Below are 26848 nucleotides of genomic sequence, written 5' to 3'. Positions count from 1 at the left end.
TGGATTCCTGGAACTTCTGTATATAGGCAGCCATTGTTGGATTAGCTGGACCACAACCTGTACAACATGTAATAAATCCTGTGTGTGTGTGTGTGTGTGTGTGTGTGTGTATGTGTGTGTGTGTGTGTGTATGTGTGTGTGTGTGTAGACAGATAGACAGATAGACAGATAGACAGAACACATAGGAACACTCCCTTACTTGCTCTATGATACCAGTATTACCCCAATATCACACCAAGCAAAAGAATCCCAAAGAGGTTACAGGCTAGGTGCAAAAATCCTCAGTAAAATACTAACAAATCAAAGCCAATAATACAGATGTGCTGGATAGTTTTATGTCAACATGACACAACCTGAAGTCATCTGAGAAGAGGGAGCTCCAATTAAGAAAATGCCTCCCTAAAATCAGGTTTTAGGCAAGCTTGTAGGGCATTTTCTTAATTAGTGGTTGATGTGGGAGGGCCCAGCCAGTTGTAGGTGGTGCCATCCATGGGCTGGTGGTCCTGGGTTCTCTAAGAAACTAGGCTGAGTAAGCCATAATGAGAAAGCCAGTAAGCAGCACCCCTCCATGGCCTCTGCATCAGCTCCTGCCTCCAGGTTCCAGCCCTGCTTGAATTCCTGTCCTGACTTCCTTTAGTGACGGATTATGATGAGGTATAAGCCAAATAAACCCTTTCCTCCCCAACTTGCTTTTGGTCATGGTGTTTCATCATAGCTGTAGGAACCTTAACTAGGACAATGGAGAAAGAGCGATGTACCAGACCAAGTGAGGCTTACCCCAAAAAAATGAAGTTTGGTTCAATATATAAACACCAATCAAATGCAATACAAGAGGGCACAGAAAAATCATCTGGTAAAAGTCCACAGCCTTTCATGATGAGAACAGTCTCTAGACTAAAAAAAATAAAAAATAAAAAATAAAAAACCAATTCCCTCCCCTCTTCAACCGGCAAAAAGCTGTCTGAAAGATTCCCAGGCAACTTGTTCTCGTCTGTGGAAACTTCCACAGGTGATTTGCGATCAAAAGAGCCTGCTGTCCAGGACATACAGGGACAGCCCCTGTTTCCACTCCTGTTCCACCTAGTGCAGGACACTCCAGGCCAGGCAAAAGGTGAGGGAAGGAAATAAAAAGCAACCAGCCTGGAAAGGAAATGAGAATACCTCAATCCACAGAGATGTTATCTATAGACAATCCTAAGGAATCCACAGGAATACTCCATTACAAATTCAGCAAGGTTTTACAATACAAGATGCATGTAGCAAATGTTAGGATTTTCATCTTCTGACTTTTCACCCAGATGAGTTTACCTACATGAACAAATGTGCGTGGGAGGATGGGGGGAGGGGACTTCTGAGACTGCTCATCACAGCAGATTCAAACACCCCTCTTTCCCCTCATGATACAGCCACATTCAAATAGCAGCTAGACTGAGCACTTTGTATGCAGACATTATTCACCTGCTATTTTTTTCCCCTCAGAAAAGAGGTGGAAAGAATTGTTTTGAAGTGGTTAAGATAAAGAATACCAGGCTATCAGAAGTCTTTCTTCTGGCTCTGAGCCTTGTGATTATGGATGAGTGGTTTACCTTCCCTGATACTGCATCTTCTCATCTGTAACAGGAGGGAAATGTACTGAATGACAGTCAAGCCTCCTACTCCCTCTAATTCTCTCCCTGTGACTTAACTCTCTGCTTGGGTTATCTTGACAAACTCTCCTTTTTCCCAGCCACCAGAGGAGGACAGATACTGAGTCGTCATGAGAAGAAACAGGAGAACAGGAGCTTGACACCATGCCACCTGCACAAGTTGCTGTTGTGGAATATTGTTTTAAGATGTGTTACATGTGGTGCATGACTTTAATCCCAGCACTCAGGAGGCAGAGGCAGGAGGATTTCTATGAGTTTGAGGCCAGCCTGGGCTACAGAGTGAGTTCCAGGATAAGCTCCAAAGCTACACAGAGAAAACCTGTCTCGAAAAACAAAACAAAAAAAAAAAAAAAAAAAAAAAAAAAGTTGCCTTGGTCATGGTTTCTTATCACAGCAGCTAAAAAGTAACTAAGACACAATCTGTTGCAAAGAGAAGTGTCCTTGGCTAGGAATAAGCCAAGATAAGGCTAAGCATTCATAAAAAAGAATAAGACTCTGTGTATTGGGAGCTGGGTGGCAGACCCCCCCCCCAAAAGAGCCAAAAAGCTAAAGACTAATAAACAAACAAACAAACAAACCTATAAGTTGCTGCTTCCACCAGTGAGGGGCTTGGGTGAAAAGCAGGGTTATAATTTGAGCAAAAATCCTGCTGCTTCTCCCCCAGCTCCTGAGCACAGCTGGACCTGCCCTGGGCGCACACAGGATTGTGGCTGTGCTGGCTTGCACTGACCCTTCTTCTAAAGGCTTTCCTCCTTCCTTTGGTAAGAGAAAGCCCATTGGTATAAAACCCCGCTTCCCCTGGGCTCTGCTCCGCCACTCCAGTACTTGGACACCGAGTGTTGATAACCTACAGGCGAAGGGAGTCGTAAGCTGAGCCTGATCACGTTGCCCTTGTGATATAGTTTTATTTTTAACTTTGAAACACTTGAACTATGTCAGTTGACGTTTTCTCCCATTCGCTTGCCTTTCCAGGGGAACTCGGGTCCTCTGCTGCGGCAGAGGCACTGGCAGCCACCTCCTTGAGACCTGCTTGCGCACCATCTAAGAGCTGGTAGCTGCAGATGCTGAGTCAGCTTGTACCATTTAGGTAAGATTTTCAAACGCGGGCAGGTGCGACCCAGGTTGTTCCTTTGTGCCCTGAAGGTGGGTTGTTAAACAAACTTCGGAACCTGTGGGTGATGGGGGAGCGGTTGGTACTGGGAATCCTCAGCCATGTGTAATCTGTTTTGAATTTATTTAAAATCCTACAGCAGCTTGTAGTGCCAGCAGCCTTCTGCCGGCTTAGGCTGGCTCTTCTACGATCAATCAGAACAGTTCAGTGTTATCTTAGTTACAGAGCGGTGATAGGGGGAGGCGGCATGTGCCGAGGGAAGAAGTGGAGACCCAGAGTTAGTTCAAATGCTGCAACGTTTTCTCCAATCATCATTGCTGCTCTAATTGCAAGTCATTGTCACAAGGCTTAAATTCCATCCACTGTGACACACTGCGGGCTAACAGCTGCATTTCACTGCACTCACTCTGCACTACTCACACTCTGCCTGCAATCTGACACCCGGCTTTGCCTAACAAACCTGCCCAAGTGCAGCTCTTTCCTGCACACTTCCCTTGAATCGGGGAAAAAAAAACAAAAAAAAAAAACACATCCATGAAAGTGAAAGTGTTCTACCAGCTGAAAATCGTACACAGGCGGATGTACCTAAACTCAAAACTGTGACTGACTCGAAGCATGCACACCCAGAACAGCAGAAGTAAAGTGAGGAAAGCCATTCATGGTCTTAAAAGCTAGGAAAGCGGATAAAATTACTCCTCGCTCCTGGAATAACCGTATAGCGTTGTGTGCATGAAACAAGTTGGCAGCAGCCAAAGGGCCCTGTTTAGTTTCCGAGATTTCTTCAGTTCAGAGTTCAGCTGAGGACAGTCTGGGAAGTGGCCTGAGCAGAAAGGGATCTGAGGTGTCAATGCTGAGTCAAAGGAGGTCTAAGGCAACTACTCAGATGCCCTGCCTTCCGGCTCCTTTTGTTCAACATCCTGTACCCCCCAAGTCTGTACAGGAGTCTGTGTTAGTATCGGACCTGTTTGCTTAGGCACAATCAGTTTCACTGTGGCCTTGTCTGAATGGCGTTTAATTTTTCCAGGGTTTCCATGGCACTGAGGCAGAAGTGGGTGCATGAGACTCGGGTAGGCTAGATTGGAAGTCTAAAGGGGGCAACTTGCCAGCCCCCCCCCAAGTTAAGGATTGACTATGAGAATTAAATGCTAATAAGTCAAAAGCTTTAAAGGTAGAGTGTCTTCTAGAGATGGTAGACTGCCGATTGTAAAGCTGACAGAATGCGGGGAAGCTCATTTTATTAGTGGATGGTGAAGTTGCTGGAATCACAGCCCAGAAGCCCGTGGACCACATGAGGGGTTTATCAATAGATGCCTAGGGGAGTTAAAAACCCCAAGAGGCAGAGAGATGAATTTAATGGTTAACTTTATACATGTTCTTTCCCTAGAGTTAATTATCTCCACAGCAAGAAACTGGGTGAACAATGAGTAACTCTAACTGGTGGGTGAGTGGGTTGGGAGTTAAAGAACATGTTCGATCTTTGCCTTTTAACCTTCCCACTTTCACTGAGTCTCAAGTCCAGAAGTCAATCGTTATTTTGAGGGCTGGCCACATGAGGGGTCACAATTGTCACAGCACCATATGATGGGTGCTGAAAGGGCCATTTGCCTAAAAAGATCTCCCTGACATCAAGCCTGTGTGTCACTAACTTTAAAACCATAGTAGAACATGTAAAAATTACTGTTAATCCCATTCTGTCTTGCTGGTTGTAAATACACCTGCTATGTGTGTTATTGCGACCTTGTTGGCCAGTGACATTTAGTCACCTCCAACCTTCCAGGCTCTGTCCTGCTTCGCCTTTGCACCATCTAAGTTCTTACCACACCCTTGGCCACCTCCACTCAGGTACTGGCTGTGTGGGGCTGGGGTTTCTACAGACTTATAGAACATCTGGGTGCAGCGAGAACAGACATGTGGCTAATCACAGACAGTGTCAGAGCTCAGGCAAGACACAGTCCACCTCAGGGCCCCAGGTTCTCCTCTGAAAACTGGAGAGGTAGAACTCGGACCATCAGCCTAGCCTGGAGCTTGTTATGGAGAAATTCCCGGCTTCCCTCCGGTCCACTGAACCACAGTCCGTTACAAAAAGACCGCCCTAGTATATGCACTGAAGTCAGACAAGCCCTGGAAGAGTTCCTGGTTTTCTGCCTGACCCAGAGGTGTCTGGTTATACAGCTGCAGGGGTTCCAAAGAACAAGGCATGGTAACAATTCTGGCCGTGCTCAGTGTGTGTCTTCCAAGTCAGTCCCACTCAGTGCAGGTTTCATTTACCTAAGGGGCTGAAAAGCTTTCTTCTCCTGTCCCTCACCTCATTAACAAAAGACCTGGAAGTGACAGCCATCCACCATCACTACAGTGTCTCCCTAAATTTGCTTCAAGTTTCCTCAGGGTCTTTTTAGACTGCCACTTACAGTAAGGTTCTTTGTAGTGTAGGACAATTCAGTCCTATTCCAGAAACATCAACTGAGAAAACCCTGCAACCACCCTTTACTAAACCAGGATAATCCTGATCTACAGTCTAAATATTTGTTCTTAATTCTTTTTATTCTTTATAGATTTTTATTCTTACATTTGAGGGTTCTATGTTAGGGACGCTTGCTCCCCAGCTCCTATTCTAGTACATTCTTTGAGACACATCTGTGACCTCCATTAATATTCTGGTCAGAGGTCAGAGGTCCTTCTACTGCCTGAGTGCACCTGCCAGTCATGATATCTGCTCCGATTTGCCCATCTAAATTTCTCTCACTGTTCCCCCCACAGCAATGTCTAAGCCTAGTGGCAATGGGAACTCCCTTATTTTCTTTTAAAAATAGTTTAGAGATTATAATACAGTTATATCATTTTCCCCCTTCCCTTTCCTTCCTCCAAACCCTCCCGTGTACACACTCCTTGTTTTCATTTAAATCCACAGCATCTTAATTGTTGTTACATACATACATGTGTGTGTGTGTGTGTGTGTGTGTGTGTGTGTGTGTGTGTGTGTGTGTGTGTGTGTGTGTTCCCAAATATAAAAATGCAATGTTCTCAGTCCATATAATGATGTTCCTTGAATGCATATGTTTTCAGGGCTGAGCATTTGGTATCGAATAACCAACCTGTGTGCTCTTCCCTGGGGAAGACTATTCCTCCCATTCTCAGTGTTCCTTCGTTGCCTGTAATTCTTTCTAGGGTTAAGACCTCTGGAGCCTTCTGCCTTCCATGTTAGCATGTCTATTGGTTTTCTCCTCCTTTGGGACTTTTTTAGGTAGCCATGTTGATGAGACTTCATAGATATAACTTCTCTGACATTTCTAGAAGACACGATCTCACCGCAAACTTCCTATTCTTCTGGCTCATATAATCTTCCCACCCCCTCTTCCACAAATGATCCCTGAGCCTTAGGAGGAGCTGGGTTGTAGTTGTGTTACTTGGAACTGGGCTCCACAACTCTGCATTTTGATAAGTTGTAATTGTTTGGAATGGTCTCCATCTGTATTGATGTAAGAAGACACCATGACCAAGGCAACCTCTAAAAGAACATGTCTTAGGGTTTCTATTGCTGTGAAGAGACCCCATGACCACAGCAACTGTGGCGGCTTACAGTTCAGAGGTTCAGTCCATTATCATCATGTCAGGGAGCATGGCAGCATGCAGGTGCTGGCTACATCTTGATCAGAAGGGAACAGGAAGTGGTCTGTCTCACTGGGAGTAGCTTGAGCATATATGAAACCTCAAAGCCTGCCTCCACAATGACACACTTCCTCCAACAAGGCCACACCTACTCTAACAAGGCCATTTTCTTTCAAACCACCACAGAAAGTGTTGTGCCCATGTCACAAAACCCAGAGACCACCAAGGAGCCAGTTTCCAATGTAAGCACATAAGGGTCTTTTTGTCAGGTTCAAACCTGGGCCACCACCCGGCAGATGGAGGGAAATATGGCGGCAGTGGCAGGCCCATGGGTAGAAAGTTTTTATAGGGAAAAACCAATTAAAAAAGAAGAAAGAAAAAAACTGGGAATTACACGCTTTGCCATCTTGGGATTGGGTAGAAGGGATATGGGGCAAGGTGATTTTTAGAAACTATTGGTCTAAGACTTTCGGCACAAAACCACATTTGAAACTATTGGGTTGGACTTTTGGCGGGGAACCACAACTTGCTGAGCAGGATTATCCGGGCTGCTCAACAGGATTATCTGGGTATCTTCAAGGGTCATAAACCACAGACAGAATGTCTGCAGGAGCGTACTGGCCTGTATCTGTTAGAGTTGCCATGGCACATTCCTGAGGTCCTTCCTGGAACTGAGTACAGCAGGTGGTCTAAGATGGTGGCCCTTCCCTAAGATGCAGTCTGTAAAATCAAGTCTAGGCCTTCATATTGTCTTCACAAAAGCATTTACTTAGGGATTGGCTTACAGTTTTAGAGTGTTAGTTCATGACTGTCACGGCAAGAAGCATGCTGGCGGGCAGGCAGGCAAAGCACCGGAGCAGTAGCTGAGAGCTCGCATTTGTTGCAAGTTGAAGGCAGAGAGCCAGAGGCTGGGTCTGGAGTGGGCTTTTGAAATCCCAAAGCCAACCCCCAGTGACACACCTCTGCTAACAAAGCCACACCCCCTAATCCTTCAGATGTCTGTGGTGGTTTGAATGAGAATGGCTCCCACACACTTATATATTTAAATGCTTGATCCTCAAGTGATAGAGCAATTTGGAAGAATTAGGAGGTGTGGCCTTGTTAGAGGACATGTGTCACTGGGGGTGGGCTTTGAGGTTTCTAAAACTCAGTGCATTCCAGGTTAGCACACTCCTTCTGCCTCGTGGTTGTTGTCTCAACATGTGAGCTCTTGGCTACTACTCCAGCATCATGCCTGCTTGCCTGCTGCCATGCTTCCCAACATGATGATCATGGACTCTAACCTCTCGAACTGTGAGCCCGAGTACACTCTTTTCTAAGTTGCCTTGGAGCCGGGCGGTGGTGGCACATGCCTTTAATCCCAGCACTCGGGAGGCAGAGGCAGGAGGATCTCTGTGAGTTCAAGGCTAGCCTGGGCTACAGAGTGAGTTCTAGGATAGGCACCAAAGCTACATAGAAAAAACCTGTCTCAAAAAACAAAACAAAACAAAAGTTGCCTTGGTCATGGTGTCTTATCACAGCAGCTAAAAAGTAACTAAGACACAATCTGTTGCAAAGAAAAGTGTCCTTGGTGAGAAGTGGAAACGACACTTATCTGTGGGTGTAAGAACAAATATTTAGAATGTAGTTAGGGATTATGCTGGTTTAGTAAGTGGTGGTTGTAGGTTCTCCTCCAAGATCCATGATTTCACTAGTCCTGGGTGGCTGGCCAGGTTTTCCAGTATCAGGCATGATTTCCCTCTTGTTAAGCAGGCCTTAAATCAAATTATAGAGCTATTAGTTACCTCCAAAGCATACACGCTACTACTACACTCTTAGGATTACTGTGCTGTGCTTCTCCTTACTGTGGTTCGTTGGCATCATAGTGTTCCACAGTGTGTATGTACCACATTTTCACTGTCCATTTGTCAGCTGAAGGGCATCTAGGTCGCTCCCCTTTCTTAGTTATTGTGCATAGAGTAGCAGTGAACTTGGATGAGCAAGGATTTGTGGAGTAGGAAGCCAGCTCCTTGGGCATATACCAAGAAGTGTATCTGGGTCATACGGTAGACTTAGAAGGTTTTTGAGGATTCTTCACACTGATTTTCAGAGTGGCTGCAATCTCTCCAACAGTTTACGAGGGTCCTCCTTTCTCCACATCTTCCCTGGCATCTGTTGTCAGTTATTCTGTTGGTCTTTGGTATTCTCACTTGGTTAAGATGAAATCTCAAAGTTGTTCCTTACTGTTAAGGATAATGGGCATTTCCTTCATGAATAGGGCAATATGGATAAGCACTAAAAGTTATAAACTTCAACCTAGAAAAGAGAGATTCCTTGAGTTAACTCTGTGACTTCTGATGAGAGTGGGAGTCCCTAGACACAACACATGAAAGATCCGAGTGTACTATCTGCAGTCCTTCAGTACTGAAGGAATGGCTTGTGGTGATCTGTGGGGGAGAGGATGTGGTTGATATATTATGCACCCCAATAAACTTATCTGGGGGTCAGAGAACAGAATAGCCACTATATTAAACATAGAGGTTAGGCAGTGGTAGCACACACCTTTAATCCTAGCATTCCGGAGGCAGAGATCCGTCACAGTTCAGCTGAGATCCCTTCTGGATGAGGACTTAGACAGGGTCTTTCTTTGTCCTAGAACTCATTATGTAGACCAGGCTGGCCACAAATTCACAGAGATCCTCTTGCCACTGCCCACTGAATGCTGAGATTAAAGGTGTGCTCCACCATGCCCAGCTCCTGCCAGGTTCTAAATGCTCCATTTCTTCATAGAGATATTCACTCCTTTACCACATATCTGCTGCCATCAACTTTACTCTGACTACATCTGATAGAGCCAATAAAATGGAGTGTATTGTTGGGCTAATAAAGGCTAAGTCATGTTAGTTAATTGTCTCTTTTGGAGAGGGGAAATTTAAACCTATATTTTGATGAAAGCATGTTGCACACAGTGAAGAAGTTCTATAACATGTAACTGATACGGTGGGTATTTCACTTCAAGTTTCAGAACCAATACTGTAGTGTAGCATTTTAACCCTGAAGCTTTCTCTTTCACGTTTGTATCTCTGAAGCACAGCACCACCAATCGGAGACTGTTCTCTTGTTTATTCTGCTCAAAGGGGGCACAATGTCGGATCTGATTGAAAGGCCCACAAAAACATCTGCATGGAGACAGGCGTTTCCTGCTGCAGAATATTATTTCAAGTTACTTTTGTTTTTGCTCTAGAATATTTGTTTAATGATGCAAAGATGTGTTTGATTAAGTAAAATTCACCTGTGGTCAGGAGGCTGAGTCAGCAACTAGCTGACAGGAAGTGGTAGGGAGGAGCCGGGTGGAGAAGGGTTTATAAGGAGGGGAGAGGCGGGGAGAGGCGAAACATGGGGGCTTTTAGGAGAGGAGGTGAGCTCCTTGCTATTCGGCCTCTGGAGAGCAGAATTCCACCTTACCCTACGAATGTTGAGTTCTTTAGAGGGACAGAGGTTTAGTTAAGTTCCTTTCATAGCTTTGCAAGAGTCGGAGCCTGAGGAAACAGAATTCCTTCTGGCTATGGCCCTTGCAGCCTAATTGCTGCTGGCAGTGGTGGGTTTAGATAGCTGTGGCTTAAAAGACAGAAACAATTTATAATAGGACAGCAGTTTCCTGATAAGGATCATCTAGCTCCTTTCCACTCTGGAAGGGCTACACATGTGAACACCGTACTGTGCCCACTCTAGCCATGGCCTTGAGTTTTCTCCAGATGATGGAGATGAACCATACATGTCCCTTAGGAACACAATAGAGTGTTGGATTTGAAGCCTGACAAATGGAGATCTCCTTGTGCCTCAGTGTCCTTGTCTGTAAACTGAAGATGGCAACCCCCACCTCACACGGTTTTTGTGAGGACTAAATAAATGTTAATATAGGCACTAAAACCTTCCTTCTTAGGCTAGCTAATTTCACCACAACTTGACACAAGCTAGAGTCATCGAGAGAGGAGGGGGCCTCAGTTGAGAAAATGCCTCTATAAGATCTAGCTATAGGGCATTTTTAAAATTATTAATGTGAGGGGACCGAGCCCATTGTGGGTACTGTCACTGTGGGGGGTTCTATAAGAAAACGGGCTGAGCAAGCCATGCATGATGAGCAAGCCAGTAAGCAGCATTCCTCCATGGCTCCTGCCTCCAAGTTTCTGTTCTTTTTGAGTTCCTGCCCTGACTTCCTTCGATGATGAACGGCAATGCTGAAGTGTAAACCAAATAAACCCTTTCCTTCCTCAACTTGCTTTTGGTCATGGTGTTTCCTCACAGCAATAGAAACCCTAACTAAGACACTTCTCTTTGTCCATTATAGTCAACAGAGATACATCTTCAGTCTAGGTAAGTCAGATAAACTCCAAAGAAAAGCATCTAGCCACTCTGAATCAGAGGATAAGAGTAGCTTTCTTTACATCACTGATGTTACATCCAATTTGATTCATTTGGGGCAAGACTCACTGTCTGAAATTCAAGGTAATCAATTCACTGTGCAAATCTGCCTGCCCCTTAGGGGTTTCCTGGGATGTCTGGCTTTCGATACTACACTAGGAGAATCTCAGGCAATAATTTAGACTCTCGAGAGTTCTGGATTGAGCCTTATCCAGGTAAAAAGAATTTCTCCCAAGTATACAATGGAAGGTTGAGATGTGATTTTTTTTTTTTATGTCTTGGACTATATCTTTCTTTCTTTCTTTTTCTTTTTCTATCTTTCTTCTTTCTTTTCCTGCCAAACTTCTCCAAGGTGATCTTTGCTCAACACTAGTCCTGTCTCAAGGTCACTCAGCTGGTGACACTCTAGAGTTGGGAATGAGGTCTTTAAATAGTGACATTTAAAAAGGAAGGGGGAGAACAGCTTTGTTAACAGCATGCACTGTTTTCTCTCAGATATTTTTAAACAACATCACCGTAACAGAGAACAACAAGCTATAGTATATCCTCACCTTCACTCATGGTTCCTAGGAACTCTAAAACACTTAAGGGGAAATTGGGCTTAGAGCCAATCACAATGCCTCTGGTGAAGTGCATCCTTGCTGGGGAGCAGAGTTCTCATGCCTGGAGTCCAGTAAACTAGCCAAACCCTTTGTTTCTCTTCCCAGAAATTGAGCTTAGCATTGTGACTAATTACATTGCCAACACGTACTAAATATGCCGGACATTCCTGGTGTTGGTCGTTTTTTCACACGCCCTCCCTCCCTTTGTGATCAGTCTTTTTTTCCACCTGAAAGCCAGAAGGGATCCAGAGGGCTCCACACTCCATCCTTACTGATTAGCTGCCATTCTGAACAGGAAGCAGATGGTGCCAATTCCTGCTGAGAGGCCACAATCCTGTCAGCATCAAAGTATCTGCTTCTCCCCTCTCATCAAGCACCAGTTTCAAACGGGCAAGGGTCCCACAGCTGGTGTGTGTGTGTGTGTGTGTGTGTGTGTGTGTGTGTGTGTGTGTGTGGCAGTGTAGGTGGCATTACTCACCTTTTCCTTTATATCTGTGACAGCATAGTCCTGATGTGCACATTTAGTCTCTCCTCTGGCTGCCCTTTTTCCTAATGTCTGCAAAGTGGTCACACATGGCTGGGTATTAATATTTCATGTCTCAGATGTCTATTCTGTGTTTTCATTTCCCACTTAGAGCTTTCTCTCTCACCTGGGTAATTCCCACACCATCATCTCTGCCTCCAAGTTCCTCTTCTTGTCACAGGATTGTCATCACCTTGAACAATTTACATCAAACTTGTTGGACTTATCTTGCCTCCTCAAGTAGTTTCTTCATAGACTTCTGTTTTTCTCTGAACTTGTGGCCAATATTCTTTTCTCTTGGATTAAAACCTTGGCATCAACTTTAGCTCATTTCCTCATCTCCAGTCAGAAATAACCCGGAGTCTCCCTTTGCAATACCTTCCATCGGATTCATCTTTCCGTTTCTGCTGTCTTCAGCCTCGCCTGTGAAACATCACCTTCTCTACATCAGTTCTCAGCTCTAGAGACTCTCCCTTCATCCCACTTAGCTCCCAAATCACAATGAAAAATGCCGCCTTATTGTGTACCAAATGGTTCCAGATCTCTTAGTCTAATATTTAAGAATTTCCACACAAAGTCCACCATCGACTTTTCCCTTTAGGAATGATCTCAAATATGGCATGCGGCAACCTGCCCATTAAGCTGGTCTTAAGCGATCAGTTAGCTGGACCATTACATACAAAAGATGTATTCTTTGGACTGACTTTGTTCTGTCTCAGTCTATTATAGTTCATTTTGGTTACTATAATAAAACACCAGGGGCTGCATAACTTATAAAACAACATCAATTTATTTCTCACTTGGAAGTCCGAGATCAAGATTATGGCAGATTTGTTGTATTTTGAAGGCCTGCTTGCTGGTTCACCGCTATTGTATTTTTTTGTGCTAAGAGGACAGAAGTCATGAGGGTCCTTCCTCTCAGGCCCTTTTTATGAGGGCACTAATTTCATTTATGCAGGCTCTGCTCTCAAGACCCAATCACTTCCCAAAGACTCCAGCTCCAAATATAATCACATTGGTGATTAGGCTGCAGCATTAAAAACTTTGGTGGGCATAACATTCAGCCCATAAGACAGTCCAACCCTGTCAGCCCTCTGACCCTGTCCAGCTCCTCTCTGCCTCTCGTATCATTGCTTTTGTATGACTGGGCCCTGAACCTATTTGATGCTGTGAGTTGCAGCTTCTTACCTGTCCCCTGGTTCAGAGTGGCAGGAGAACAGAGCACACTGGGAGAATCCTCCTTCATGATTACTCAGTGAGCCTGGCGGGGTCTAGAACGAAGGTGCGGGATAATCAGATTGGAAGTATGTTGACTTAGTTTGGTTTCTATTGCTGTGATAAACAGCAGGGCCAAAAGCAACTTGTGGAGGAAAGTGTTTATTTAAGTTTGTAGTTTAGGGGATTGAGAGATGGCTCAGTGGTTAAGAGCACTGACTGCTCTTCCAGAGGACCCAGGTTCAATTCCCAGCACCCACATGGTGGCTCACAACTGTCTGTAATTCCAGTTATAGGGGAATCTGACACCCATAGCAAAACACCAATGCATATAAAATTTTAAAAAAGTAAAGTTTATAGTTTACAGTGCATCATGAAGAGAAGTCAGAGAAGGAACTCAAGACAGGTAACTAGAGACAGGAACTGAAGCAGAGACCATGGAGGAGGAATGTTGCTTACTAGCTTGCTCCTCATGGCTTGCTCAGCCTGCTTTCTTACACAACCCAGGACCACCTATCCAGGGGTGGCACTATCCTCAGTGAGTTGGGCCCTCCCACATCAATCATCCATCAAGAAAATGCTCTGTAGACTTTCCTATAGGCAACCAATGGAGGCAATTTCTCAATTGAAGTTCCTCTTCCCTGATAACTCTAGCAAAAAACCAATCAACAAAAAACCCAAAAAAACACCAGGGCATGTATTGAGGGTATAAATCCAGTATTTATCCCACACATAGCCACAGGAGCCGACAGATTCTACAGTAGCACAGAGCATTATAACTCTCCATGAAAATGGAAATGTTCTATTCTCCGTCATCCAACAGAGTAGCTACTTGAAGGTGTGACTACTGAACACTTAAAACACAATTGGCGTGAAGGAGGAATTGCTCTATTTTATTCCATTGTGATCAGATTGAAACAGCCACATGTGGCTGACTACCACATAGAACAATGCAGATTTCCAGGTCCACACGTGCCACAGGTGAGTCTGATGAAAGTGTCTAGGACTCAGTTTGAAAGCAGTTTGCGTGACTCATGGGCATTACTGACGCAGAGTACAATCAACAAATGTTTGTTGAATAGGTAGACAGAAAAACAAAAGCATAAAGAGGGAGCCAGAGTTAAAATTCCTTGAAGATGTGGGGGGCGGGGGTTATTGCAGACTAAATAAAAAAGACTTGCCCAGCTTCGATACATTGGTACTGAAAAGAATTCTGTTTCAAACTAGGTATGGTGGTGCATACTTTTAATCCCAGAACTGGGGAGGCAGAGACTTTTGATCTTTGTGAGTTCAAGGCCAGCCTGATCTACATAGAGAGTTCCAGGACAGCCAAGGCTACATAGGGAGACCCTGTCTCGTGTGTGTGTATGTGTGTGTGTGTGTGTGTGTGTGTGTGTGTGTGTGTGTGTGTTCATGATGTTAGGTAGCTGTTTTTAGTGTTGTTTTTTTTTTTTAATGAGATGATGGTACCATAGATTCTAGAGGGAAAGGTTCATGCTGAAGTGCTTAGGGATGAAGCATCATTAGCATCTTTAGTATCTTGTTATCATGTGCTCTAAACATTAAGAGGAAGAGGCACAAAAATAACACAATTGTTAGAGTGATGTGTCATGAATTGCTTATTGTATATGTTCATTCACCTTTTGTATATGTTTGAAAAAATTTTACTGGGAGAGAATCACCCACAGCAAATTGCCAAATTCTAAATAAATAAAAATGTAAGGTTCTGCACCTTCTGATTTTGGGGTACTAACTTCCCAGCTGTGCCCCAGATGAACACAAACTGGAACAGCCTTGCTGACTCTCTAGGCCACGCGTTACAAACTTAGCCATCATGGCTGGTCTAGCCTGAACAGTTTGTCTTTGCCCAAATAGAATGTTTTTGTTTTCAATTGAATTAGTTGTCAACACTTAGAATTCTGAGGATTTTCTGATACATCGTGTAGTAAAATATTTTGCACTATGATGAAATAGAGAATACTTACTTTAAATTTCGTGTGTATTTAACTCTTTCGTTCCTCTCAATAGTGCCAGCCTGCTCATTAGTGGTGTAGGAAGTGCTAGCCGCCTCCCTCACAGAGGGGGAATGGATTTAAAAGATGCTAAGAAACGTTCCCAAAGCCTCCTAGCTACTGGCCTGTAGAGCTAGGGGAGAAACCTATGCAGTCGGCCTCCTAGCCACTCTGTTGATCCACAGTCAAGGAAATCTGCCTCCTCCCTTTTCTGAAAAACCCAGAAGATCTGGCGATCCATTCCCTCACAGAACCAAGCAACCAGAGCTGGGTAACTGCAATTCACCCTAAGGCAGAACAGCTTCTCTTCTGATTGTCACTGTTCCCACTGTAGCCTGCTTCCAAGTTTGGGGGATTTGACCCCTGACCTAGCCACAGTACAGCTGAAGGCACTAGGTGAATGGCATAGGATAGGTATGCCCCAGGTCAAGCTGGACATCCGGCTGGCCCCTCAGTAGACATGAAGCTCCCCCCCCCGGGGGGGGGGGAGCTGGATGGGCATTTGGAGGTCAAAAGTAAAGAGAGATTTCAAGAAGCACAAGTCGCGGGTTCCATAGTTGGAACAGGCCCCATCAGAGGACATGTGGGTCAGTGCAAAGAGCCTGGGCCAGCATGGCCTGACTTGGAAACCTGACTCCGTACTTAGCAGATGAGTGACCCTGGATGAGTTAGCTTCTCAAGTCTCCACTTTAACTGTAAAATGGGACAACCCCTCCAAGGTGGTAAGCAGAATTTAATGAGGGACCATGGGAAGTCTCTTTGGCCCTTGATCATATCAATAACTACAACACTTTCCTTACTAATCATTCATATTTTCATATTTCCCCTAGAGTTAAGAAGCCAGACATTGGGAAGCCATGGTAAGTATCAGGATTTTGTTGGAGTGTCACTGTTGAGAGATCCAGGTCTAACTCTAGTTATCCCAGAGCCCAAGCCAATGGTTATAGATGTGGCTGTGTGATATTTGTTATCAACAAGTGGACACTGACTAAGGGGAAAGATGAGAAAGAGGTGTGAGCAAAGATTTTTAGTGACAAAATGAAAATGAATTGCTCAACACATAGAAACAATTAATGATGAGATAGAAATGTTAATTTCTGTGATGTGGTCATTAGCCATTGTTTGATATGTGTGTGTGTGTGTATGTATATATATATACTGAATTATTATGTAATGTCAGTGAGATAATGAAATTTTTAAAAAGTAAAATATTAAAAATGCCAACAATAATCCAAATGGCTGACAGTTCCTTCATTCAGGAAGTACTGAATACCTAGTGTGGCTTATGTCAAGCACTAGATGCTAGAGAGGAAAACCAGACTTGGTCTTGTCCTCTGGAACAGTTGGTTAGATGAATAACAGCACATTCATCCTCAGAAGTATTATGTACACCATCACTATTTGCAAAGAGTAAATATTATTTTGGTCTTGAATTAAATTATATACAAAAATATAATCCCAATATATTGTAGATCAAACTGAAAAATAAAACAAATAAAGACTCCTGGAGCTACGTAAATCTATATCTTCATAATCTTTTTTTTGAGCTGAAGATCGAACCCAGGGCCTTGTGCTTGCTAGGCAAGTGCTCTACCACTGAGCTAAATTCCCCACCCTATCTTCATAATCTTAGGCAGAGGATTTTTTTTTTTTTTTTTTGATTTTGAGACAGGGTTTCTCTGTGTAGTTTTGGAGCCTGTCCTGGATCTCACTCTGTAGACCAGGCTGGCCTCGAACTCACAGAGATCCTCCTGCCTCTGCCTCCCAAGTGCTGGGATTAAAGGCGTGTGCCACTGCCACCCAGCAGGCAGAAGTTTTTAAATAATACTTTTAACTCTTAAAGAATTTCATACACTAGATCTTGATCTTATTTCCTCTTCCCCCATCTCCTCCTACATCTACCTTCTCCCCTTTTCATATCTTTCTTTCTTTGTCTTCTGTGGTGATATTTTATTTGTGCTCTAACAAAACTTATCTGGGGGGTCAGAGAACAGAAACAGCCACTAGATTAGACATAGAGGCCAGACAGTGGAGGCACACATGCCTTTAATCCTATCACTTGGGAGGCAGAGATCCATCTGGATCTCTGTGAGTTCAAGGCCACACTGGGAACAGAGCTAGGCATGGTGGCACACACCTTTAGCCCCAGCACTTGAGATCTCATGTCTGTGCTTGGGAAGGACACACGCCTTTAATCCCAGGAACTAATGGCAGGAAGCAGAAAGGTATATAAGGTATGAGGACCAGGAACTAGAAGCTTTTTAGCAGCAGTTCAGCAGAGACACTTTTGGGTGAGGACTCAGAGGCTTTCAGTCTGAGGAAACAGGATTGGCTGAGGAGTTGGTGAGGTGAAGTTGGCTGTGGCTTGTTTTGTTTCTCTGATCTTTCGGCATTCACCTCAATATCTGGCTCCTGGTTTGTTTTTTTTTTTTTATTAATAAGACCATTTAGCAATTCGTGTTACAGTCTTCAGAAGGGATTATCTCATAAAAAGTAATAAGCATGATGAGAAATATAGGTACATAGGTACAAATATAGGAATCCAGTCTTGTTTCTGAAAAGCAATGTTCAAAATTATATTGATAGCTTTGTTGGCTAGTCTTATGTCAACTTGACACAAGCTAGAGTTTTCTGAAAGGGAACTTCAATTGAGAAAATGCCACCATAAGCTCCAGCTGTAGGGCATTTTCTTAACTAGCGATTGGTGGGGGAGGGCCCAGCTCATTGTTGGTAGGGCTATCCCTGGGCTGGTGGTCCTGGGTTCTATAACAAAGCAGACTGAGCAAGCCATGAGGAGTAAGCCAGTAAGCAGCACCCCTCCATGGTCTCTGCCTCAGCTCCTCTCTCCAGGTTCCTACCCTGCTTGAGTTCCTGTCCTGACTTCCTTTAGTGATGTAGAAGTATAAGCTAAATAAACCTTTTCCTCCACAACTTGCTTTTAGTCATGATGTTTCATCGCAGCAGCAACAGTAACCCTAAGACAATACTATTATCAATACAAATCACCCATAATACATAGTTTGAAAATAACAGTTGTCAAATGTAGTGAGTCACAGCCCAGTCTTTGGGATCAGTTTTAAACATACCACTTACACAGCATAAACTGCTACAAAGACTGTTCTGGACTGATGTGTTCCCAATTATCTCTGCATTCAGAGGTTGCTACAGAAGTCTTAAAGAGACAGGAGGTGAGTGCATCAAAACCCACTTCAGGAGTGTATTCCGTTCCCCCTCGCTGCACTCACCTGTCTTTTCTGCCTTTGTCCCTACTGTGTCTAGGGCCGGGTGCGCAGGCCTCCACCTGGGCAGCACAGGCATTGTGAGGGATGCATCAACCGCCACTGCCATGTTCCAGTGGAGCCCAGCGTCTCCTGCCGGGTGATAAGCTGCCACCTGCTCTGTGGCGCTACCTTCCACATGTGCAAAGAGGCAGAGCACGCGCTCCTCTGCCCTCTAGAGCAGGTTCCCTGCCTCAACTCCGAGTATGGCTGCCCGCTCTCCATGGCCCGCCACAAGCTGGCTAAGCATCTGCAGGTGTGCCCCGCCAGCGTGGTCTGCTGCTCCATGGAATGGAACCGCTGGCCCAATGTGGACTCCGAAACCGTCCTTCATGAGAACATCATGAAAGAGCCCCCCAACGAGGAGTGTTTGGACACAGCCCTGGCCCTCCAGGACCAGAACATTCTCTTCCGGTCCTTGAAAATGGTAGACCTTTTCCCAGAAACCAGAGATGCCGCCGAGGAGCCAGCCATGAATGGTGACACCAGTTGGGAAGAGATTGGAGGCGCGGTGGGAGGAGTGGAGACCAGGCCAGGACCACACTGTTGTCTGCCAGCAGCCAACGGGCCAGTGATGGAACTCAGTCAGGAGGAACGAGATGCCCTGGCAAAAACCAAAGAAGGAATGGACTTGGCCAAGTTTGGCGAGTGGGAAAGCATGTTCAGCAAGGAGCACTCGGCCTCGGTTTTAACGGGTTCCTCGGGGAAGAGAGAAGACAAGGGTTTGACCGGGAAAGAGCAGTGTTCCGGTGATGGTAGCACGCGTGATGCAGAGGACTCGCCCGGAGGGAGAGAACCACAGGAAAGCCGGAAGCCCCAGGATCTTCCTGTTGCCATGGAGATGACAGGACTTGCCCCCTGGCAGGATGGTGTTCTGGAAAGACTGAAAACAGCCGTAGATGCCAAAGACTACAACATGTATCTGGTACACAATGGCCGCATGCTCATCCACTTCGGGCAGATGCCTGCTTGTACGCCCAAGGAGAGAGACTTTGTTTACGGCAACCTCGAGGCTCAGGAAGTGAAAACGGTTTACACCTTCAAAATTCCTGTGAGCTACTGCGGGAAGCGAGCCCGCCTGGGAGATGCCATGTTGAGGTGCAGGCCAAGTGAGCACAAGGCCGTGGACACTTCCGATTTGGGCGTCTGTGTGGAGGACCTGCCCAAATCCGATCTCATCAAGACCACCCTCCAGTGTGCTTTGGAAAGAGAGCTCAAAGGCCACGTCATCTCTGAATCCAGGAGCATCGACGGGCTCTTTATGGACCTTGCCACCCAAACGTACAACTTTGAGCCAGAGCAGTTTTCCTCAGAGACGGTGTTGGCTGATGTCCTAGGCACTGCCCAGCCTGGGGGGCTGCACGTGGAGCTCCACAGTGAGTGCGTGACCCGGAGGCACAATAAAAGCAGCTCAGCCTTCACTTTCACCTGCAACAAATTCTTCCGGAGAGATGAATTTCCCCTGCACTTCAAGAACGTCCACACGGACATTCAGTCGTGTCTCAATGGCTGGTTCCAGCATCGATGCCCTCTCGCCTACTTGGGATGTACATTTGTCCAAAACCACTTCCGGCCCCCTGGACAAAAAGCAAAAGTGATCTATAGCCAGGAGCTGAAGACCTTTGCCATCAAGCCAGAGGTGGCTCCGGAGCTGAGTGAGGGGTGGAAGAGCGACCCGCTCTCAGGCCATGGTAGAAAAAGCCTGAATTCCCTAACCAGCCTGCCGCTGGAGGTTTTGCAATACATTGCTGGGTTTCTGGACAGCATCAGCCTAGCCCAGCTCTCCCAGGTGTCGGTGCTGATGAGGAACATCTGTGCCACTTTGTTGCAAGAGAGAGGGATGGTCCTCTTGCAGTGGAAGAAGAAGAGATATTCTCACGGAGGCACCTCCTGGAAAGTCCACAGTCAGGCAAGTAAACACTTGTTTGGTTGGTTTTTTTTTTTCACTCATTCATCATTCATTCATGTGTTCATTCATTCAATATTTTTAAAAGTTCTCTTGGGGACAAGTGCTGTACCAGGCATTGGGACAGTTGCTGAAAGTAAGACTCACTGAAGCAGTTCAGTCCAGCAGGAAAGAGACTATAAGTGTATGTTTGACGGTATAATGTGGATGCCAATGCCCGCTTAGACCCCTTGAATATCTTTCATGTGCTCACCCATTCTGTACGGGCTCTCTCTAGTCTCCATCCAGAGACTTATCTCTGCAGCTTGCCTCAGCTGGCTCCCCCACACCCCCTCCAGCTCCTAGTTAGGCTGAACCAGAGCAACTGTTTCAGGAGAAGGAGGCAGGAGGGGGAAGTGCTGAAGGATCCGATCTCCTCAGCATGCCCGCCCCTCACCTTCAAGACACCATGAAGTGGCTGTGTCCCTCCACTGAAGGTGACTACACCAGGTGACTTGATCCACACAGCTACTTGTTCTGGGTGGAGTGAACAGTTTCCCCCTTTCCATGAAACTTTAGGCTACTAACTCTGAATATTGCCCCCAGATTTGCAAACCATACCCCCCCCCCACCAAAAAAAAAACCCACCCAATTTGAGGGTACCACTTGCTCCCTGCTTGGACTCTGATTGGTGTAATAGACAAACAAATTCCTCTCAGTCTCATGCCAACAGACTTTTAAAAATAGGTTTTATTTTGAAGTTGTGTTTGGAGCGCTTATTTCCCAGGGCTGAATTGCTTGTTTAATATGAAACACTGCAATATATAAATCAAAGAATCTTTTTCTTCTGTAGAACCTTGTTCCTTTTCTCAAGTGAGTCCATCTTCACCGAATTACAACTTCCCCAGAAGTTAAACTCCTAATTCATTGTAGTCAAAGTGTCTGTGATATCTTTTCTCATAGCAAATGTGTTGATAACATGAACCCTGAATAGATGATGTCTACTTAGATCACTCACACCACCGCTGTGTTTGCCCATAATACGTGGATGTTCTCAAACTGGTCTGGAGGAATTAGAGTTGTTTGCATTTATTTTTATTATGTTCAAAGTATTCTGTATATTTTCCCTTAATTATTCCTTAAACAGTCTTCATAAAAAAATAATTATAAGACCATTTTTATTTATCTATGCCCACATTCACATATTAAAGACCAATTGCCACCAACCCACATTAGTGATAAACATTCATCTAAGACCAGAACATATCTTTCTCTATAAAATCAGATGTCAATAATGTAATTTACATACTAAAAAAACCTCATTATTTTTTGGTTCAATTTTGTCCCAAATTCAAATATGTCTGGCCACTTTTAGATATCATGTGGGAAAGGCTAATTTCCTTGCAGAAAGGGAGAAATAACTTATATGAGACTAAAGGATACACATATTAAAGGCTTTTTAAGAAAAAATGATAACAGTTCTAAGATTTCAGGAACACTTTTCTTGCCCAGGGACAATGATCGAACATGATGGTGGAGCAGTCAGGCTGAAAGGGCGTCTGTCTGTCTGTCTAACCCTCAGCCCTTTAAAGCTGGTGACTCTGCGGCCCTATCCCAGGTGGAAAATCAATGAGCACCATACTCATAGAGGTCTTTATTTCTAAGAATACCCTTCTTTGTTAGGCTATTTTTAATTTTAAGTTTTAGAAAACAAACATAAAGGGGCATAAATGATAAAAGAAACTTATTAACCGATATAATTAAAAAAAAAAAAACAAAGGCAACAGCTTCAGGTAAGGTTTACTCTGGCAGCTCAAAAAATGACTTTTGTTCCTAGCCTCGCTTCTACAATATTGGCTGTATTCTAAGGGAGATCTTCCTCAGTGTCCCTGGGAGCTGCGGGGGGCTCCTCGGACCCCAGCCTTCTCCTAGTCCAAATACAGAGGAAAAAGAGAATCTGCTTTTGATGTCAAAAGTTCCAGAGCAGAACCCCACGAGTGCTAATCATCACCATTTGAACTGTGTCTAGACATAATTTTTGTTGCTCATAGGGTGCTAGGGAAGGTGTGTATCAAGTGTTGATTGGCATCAGGCACGCCAAACAACTATAAGGCTGGCTGTGAAGGTGATTAATTAGCCAGGTGCTAGGCATTAGACGCAGGGAAAGGAAATAATGAATGTCCAGGCAGCCACTGAGCACCGTGGAAGCTGACCACAGAGGAACAGGGCCAGCCATCTCACGCACTGCTCAGACCCATTCAGCCTGGAAGCGCTCAGTGCTCACTGCCCGTGTTCACCTTTGAGCTTCTCTTTCCTGGCAGATCTGGCAGTTCAGCAGCCTCTTCTCCAAAATCAAGAGCTGGGAGTTTAATGAAGTCACCTCCATGTCTGAACACCTGAAAGCCTGTCCTTTCAACATCGTGGAGCATAAGACTGAACCAATTCGTTTGACCAGCATGTGTCAGCCCCAAGAGCAGGCCCGGGAGAGCTTGGTGTCCACGTTTAGGGCCCGACCACGGGGTAGACACACCTAAATATTTGCACAGCCCTGCTCCTGGCTTCTCAGGGTTAGTGAAATTAGGACAGTACGGTTTGAGGACACGACACCCCTCATATCTGCTTCACTGGGTCTGAGAATGTGTGAAGTCCTTCAGGCCTCAGCAACTACCCTAGGACACTCTTTTTCTGAGCTATGGCTTGTAAGATAGTGCCACATTTTTGCCTTATCTTAGTTCTTTCCTCTTTTCATTTCCTAAAATAGATTGGTCTGGGAGAAAATAAGTAACTTAAGGCCATTTGAAAAAAATGAACCCAAGTCCTTAGGTCAACTAAGAGAACCAGGAAATTCTGTAACTAGCATAGACTAGTGATTCTACACTGAGCTATCTAGTTTACAAACCACCTGCAAGTTTTTGGAGCAGGCACTGCAGAGATAGAGTCTAAGGTACAGTGACCTCCCTGGGTATCCCAGGTGGAGGGAACTCGTTTGGAAGGTTCTAGAGCGTGGTCTTCCCTGACAGTTAAGGGCTCTTTTAGCCCCCCTACAGCATCAAAGCCCAGATGCTTCCAACACAACCCAACAGAACGGACCACACTGGGTAAGCATAGCAGTTTCAAGGCCAAAGCCAAACAGTCCGTTGTGTAGAGTCTTGGCAACACAAAGAAAGTAAGTCCTTAAAAGTGAAGGAAAGGTCAAAGATCTCCAGGAACAAAGCAGCTCCTGGTTGAGAGCCACTGTCCTGAAGGTGGTTACACCAGCAACACCAAGCTAGGATGTGCTCCCCTTTTAGTGTGACAAATCAGATCTCACAGAGCTATTCAGTGGCCATAATTCAACGCGACTCTTACTTGTTTACAAAAATGGCTTTTAAACATGTGATGATGCTAAATTGAGAACCAGATGGAGCTGATCTCCCCAATATGGTTTTGGGCCACCAGTGTAAGAATATATCCTCCCTCCCTGGCCTCTTTGGGGATACCTGAAACCAGGAAAGTAATTTATCTTAGATTAAGTTACTCTTCCCTTATTTGGCGCCATTTCTCAGCAATCTTAGAAGTTCTCATGCTAATGAAAAACAAGGAAAGGGAGGCAGGCATCACTGGGAACCAGCCAGCTAAGAATTCAAATCATGAAGGAGTCTTGCCAATCTGTGAGCTGCTTGTCTGGGCATCCGCCTCTCTGACCACGGTTCCCAGCTGGTGCAGACGAAGAAGCTGGTGTGGACAAAGAAGCTGGGGTGGATGAAGAAGCTGGTGCGGACGAAGAAGCTGGTGAGGATGAAGAAGCTGGTGCGGACGAAGAAGCTGGTATGGATGAAGAAGCTGGTGCGGATGAAGAAGCTGGTATGGATGAAGAAGCTGGTGCAGACGAAGAAGCTGGTGCGGATGAAGAAGCTGGTGCAGAAGAAGAAGATGGTGCGGATGAAGAAGCTGGTGCCTCTGCACGGCGTCTGGAAGGCAGCAGAGCGAGCCCTGACTGAAAGCATGCTCACTTTTCACATCTTCCTCTCACACTATTGTTAACACCATGTTATGATACCCCATCTTTACAGCTTGGTTTGTATTTCACCACGCTGTTTGTATGTGTGTGTGTGACTTGTCATTTTCTAAAACTGTATCTAGAGTGTTCTCTAAGATTTTGTTCAGTGAAGAGGAATAACTTAAAAAAGCTAAACAATGACATAGGCTGAAAGAAAGTGAGTTCTTCAGGCCTCAGTTCTGACTTCTTCCCCCAGTGGAATGGAGTTCTCAAAGCCCTCTCAGGGTTTCTTATTAGAGAAAGAGAAAACTACAGACCACAGAAGCAATCCCAGGACTCTAGTTACATGGGCCAGGAGCTGCAGAGAGACAGGGAAGCCACAGGGCTCTGCCTCCATAAGCCGCACTGCTGGGGGCAACCTGGCCGAGGAGACCCCCCCCCGCCCCCCCCCACCTGATTGGGGTGTGGCTACTTAGTCACACTTTCCTCCATCAATTCCCATCTCAGAGCAACCCTGAGATGATTGACATCTTCAAACATTTTATAAGGGAACTCATTGTTTATGTTAAAGGAAACCAAGGTTTCCCCTGTGGTATTCCCTGGTCCCTGGAGATACGCTCACATTGTGGGAGGGCAGCCATGGCGAAAGGGACCTTCTCAGAGGCCCTGGGCTTGGTGAATGATTGGATGGAGGAAACTGCAGAGAACAGTATGAGCAGTGGGTCCCCTGTGACAGAAGCAAGGCATTGCCATGTGGCTTCAGTTTAAGCAGCAGATGAGGAGGATGAGGATGGATGTATTGCAAGCACAGAGCCTAAACAGGAAGCCACCCATGAGCGGGGCGCTTTGATGACCATCACCCTCAGGAAAGGCAACCTAGAGGTGGAAAGCCGCTGAATGTGGAGCGGGAAGGATATAGAACTGAGCTGCATCTGACCTCAGCAGCTTAGGGACTTGAGAAGGAAGCTTGCCTTACTAGGAAGGGTCAAATGGGAAGCAAGGTAGGTTTAAAGCAACAACGTTGTACAAGTCTAACGTGTGTGTGATGCCAAATTCAACTGAAATGGAGAACACAGCTTTATGTATCTATGCTGACTTATCTCTGCATCAGCAACCCCAGCGTGCCTCTAATGGGAAATAAAAGTTGCTTTGCACTCTAAAAGGTGGTGTGGAAATTTAACTATGTAAAAATGTGTTGCATTTGTTTATGCTGAGGAATATTCAACTGTGTAAAGGTGTGTTACATTCGTTTATGTTGCATTTGTTCAATTATGAAAAGATGTGTTGCTGTTTCACCTTGCCTGCCTAAAGCACCTGATTAGTCTAATAAAAAGCTGAACAGCCAATAGGTAGGCAGAAAAGGATAGGCAGGGCTGGGGGACAAATGAATAAATAGGAGGAATCCAGGCTTTAGGAAAGAAAGAACAAAGAGAAAGAAAGGACCATGCCTGGGGTCAGAAGCCAAGCAGCCACCAGCCAGACAGACACAGAGACAACCATAAAGTAAGACATACAGAAAGAAAGGTAAAAAACCCTGAGGCAAAACAGAGGAAGAGAAACAGGTTAGTTTAAATTAAAGAAAAAAGTCAGAAACGATCATAAGCTAAGGCCAAGAATTTATAACTAATAAGTCTCCATGTCATGATTTGGGAGCTGGTTTGTGGCCCAAAAGAAAAAGCCTGCTACAGAAAGGCTGAGTGGGTAAGTCTTGTGAGGTAGGTCCAGAGACAGATTCACTGCCAAGTGTAAAGGTCATCATTAAAATCCAGCAGTGTTTGTCTTGAAGAGAGGCCAAAGGAAAGTATGGAGTGTGTAGAGTTCTAGAAAGGTGGGGCTCCCTCCCTGAGGCCCTGGGGCTACTGTGGCCTCAGCCATTACTTGCAGCTCCTCCATGCCAATGCCTTCTCCATTTTTTGGCAGCTGAAACCAATGTCAATACTGCTAACAGCTTCACCTTCTATATCTTATCAGCCAAAGATGACCTATTTCAATCCCTGACTTTTATTTGGATTGTACTCCAGGATCTCTATTTTTCTAAGAAAAAAAATTCCCATTCTAAAAAAAATGGGCATCTCTATTTTTGCTGGGGCTGGGTTAAGCATTGGCCTCCCTCATCCCAGTATCGGGCTTGGGGAGTCACTTTTTGCTCATCGTGGCTGCCTGGGTGTCCTCATCTCTTCGTACCTGATCTAGCTCTGGACTGCACGGAGGCTTCATGAACTTTCTCCATCTGCTCTTTCCTGGACATGGGCTCCAATTGTCTTGGTATCAGGGGGTCCGAGCCTTCCTGAGGCCCCGTCACTCTTCAGCTCACGTGACTTTGTTCTCTTTTGGTGTCCGTCTTTTCTTTTTGGCCACCTTCCCTTCCTACTTCCAACCCTCTAATCTCTGCTGCTTCCTCAAGAATCCACCATGGGCCAGGTGCTAGGGGAGATGACCCAGTTAGCCAAGTGCTTGCTTACCAAGCGCGAGAACCCGAGTTTGATCTCCAGAACCCATTCAGATGCCACACGGGGGTGGCTTTTGCTGCTAATCTTAGTGCTGAGGAGGCAGAGACAGGAGGCTCACCCCTGGGGCTCCCTGGCGGGTA

At 45.3% G+C, this 26848-nt stretch overlaps 1 protein-coding gene across 2 annotated transcripts; it reads left to right on the top strand.

Annotated features, from left to right (window-relative positions):
- Positions 1 to 2486: 2486 nt before the first annotated feature.
- Positions 2487 to 25420, top strand: Fbxo40 (F-box protein 40). Of its 2 annotated transcripts, XM_076548831.1 has the most exons (5): positions 2487 to 2511; positions 2619 to 2733; positions 15947 to 15976; positions 18396 to 20303; positions 22601 to 25420. In XM_076548831.1, exons 3-5 carry the CDS (start codon positions 15974 to 15976, stop codon positions 22811 to 22813), a joined length of 2124 nt encoding a protein of 707 aa, XP_076404946.1. In that variant the 5' UTR covers positions 2487 to 2511; positions 2619 to 2733; positions 15947 to 15973; the 3' UTR covers positions 22814 to 25420. The 2 variants fall into 2 exon arrangements, with proteins under 2 accessions (XP_076404946.1, XP_076404947.1); XM_076548832.1 differs by lacking the exons at positions 2487 to 2511; positions 15947 to 15976.
- The last annotated feature ends 1428 nt before the right edge of the window (positions 25421 to 26848 follow it).

Source organism: Peromyscus maniculatus, chromosome 12 (genome assembly GCF_049852395.1).
Source record: "Peromyscus maniculatus bairdii isolate BWxNUB_F1_BW_parent chromosome 12, HU_Pman_BW_mat_3.1, whole genome shotgun sequence".
In the NCBI taxonomy this organism is placed as follows: Eukaryota; Metazoa; Chordata; class Mammalia; order Rodentia; family Cricetidae; genus Peromyscus; species Peromyscus maniculatus.
The sequence above is the reverse complement of the archived record's forward strand: the minus strand, read 5'-3'. Positions and strand labels throughout refer to the sequence as shown.

Coding starts and splice junctions, on each gene's coding strand:
- Fbxo40 (XM_076548831.1), top strand. Junction 20,304..22,600: donor CCTGGAAAGTCCACAGTCAG/GCAAGTAAACAC, acceptor CTTTCCTGGCAG/ATCTGGCAGTTCAGCAGCCT.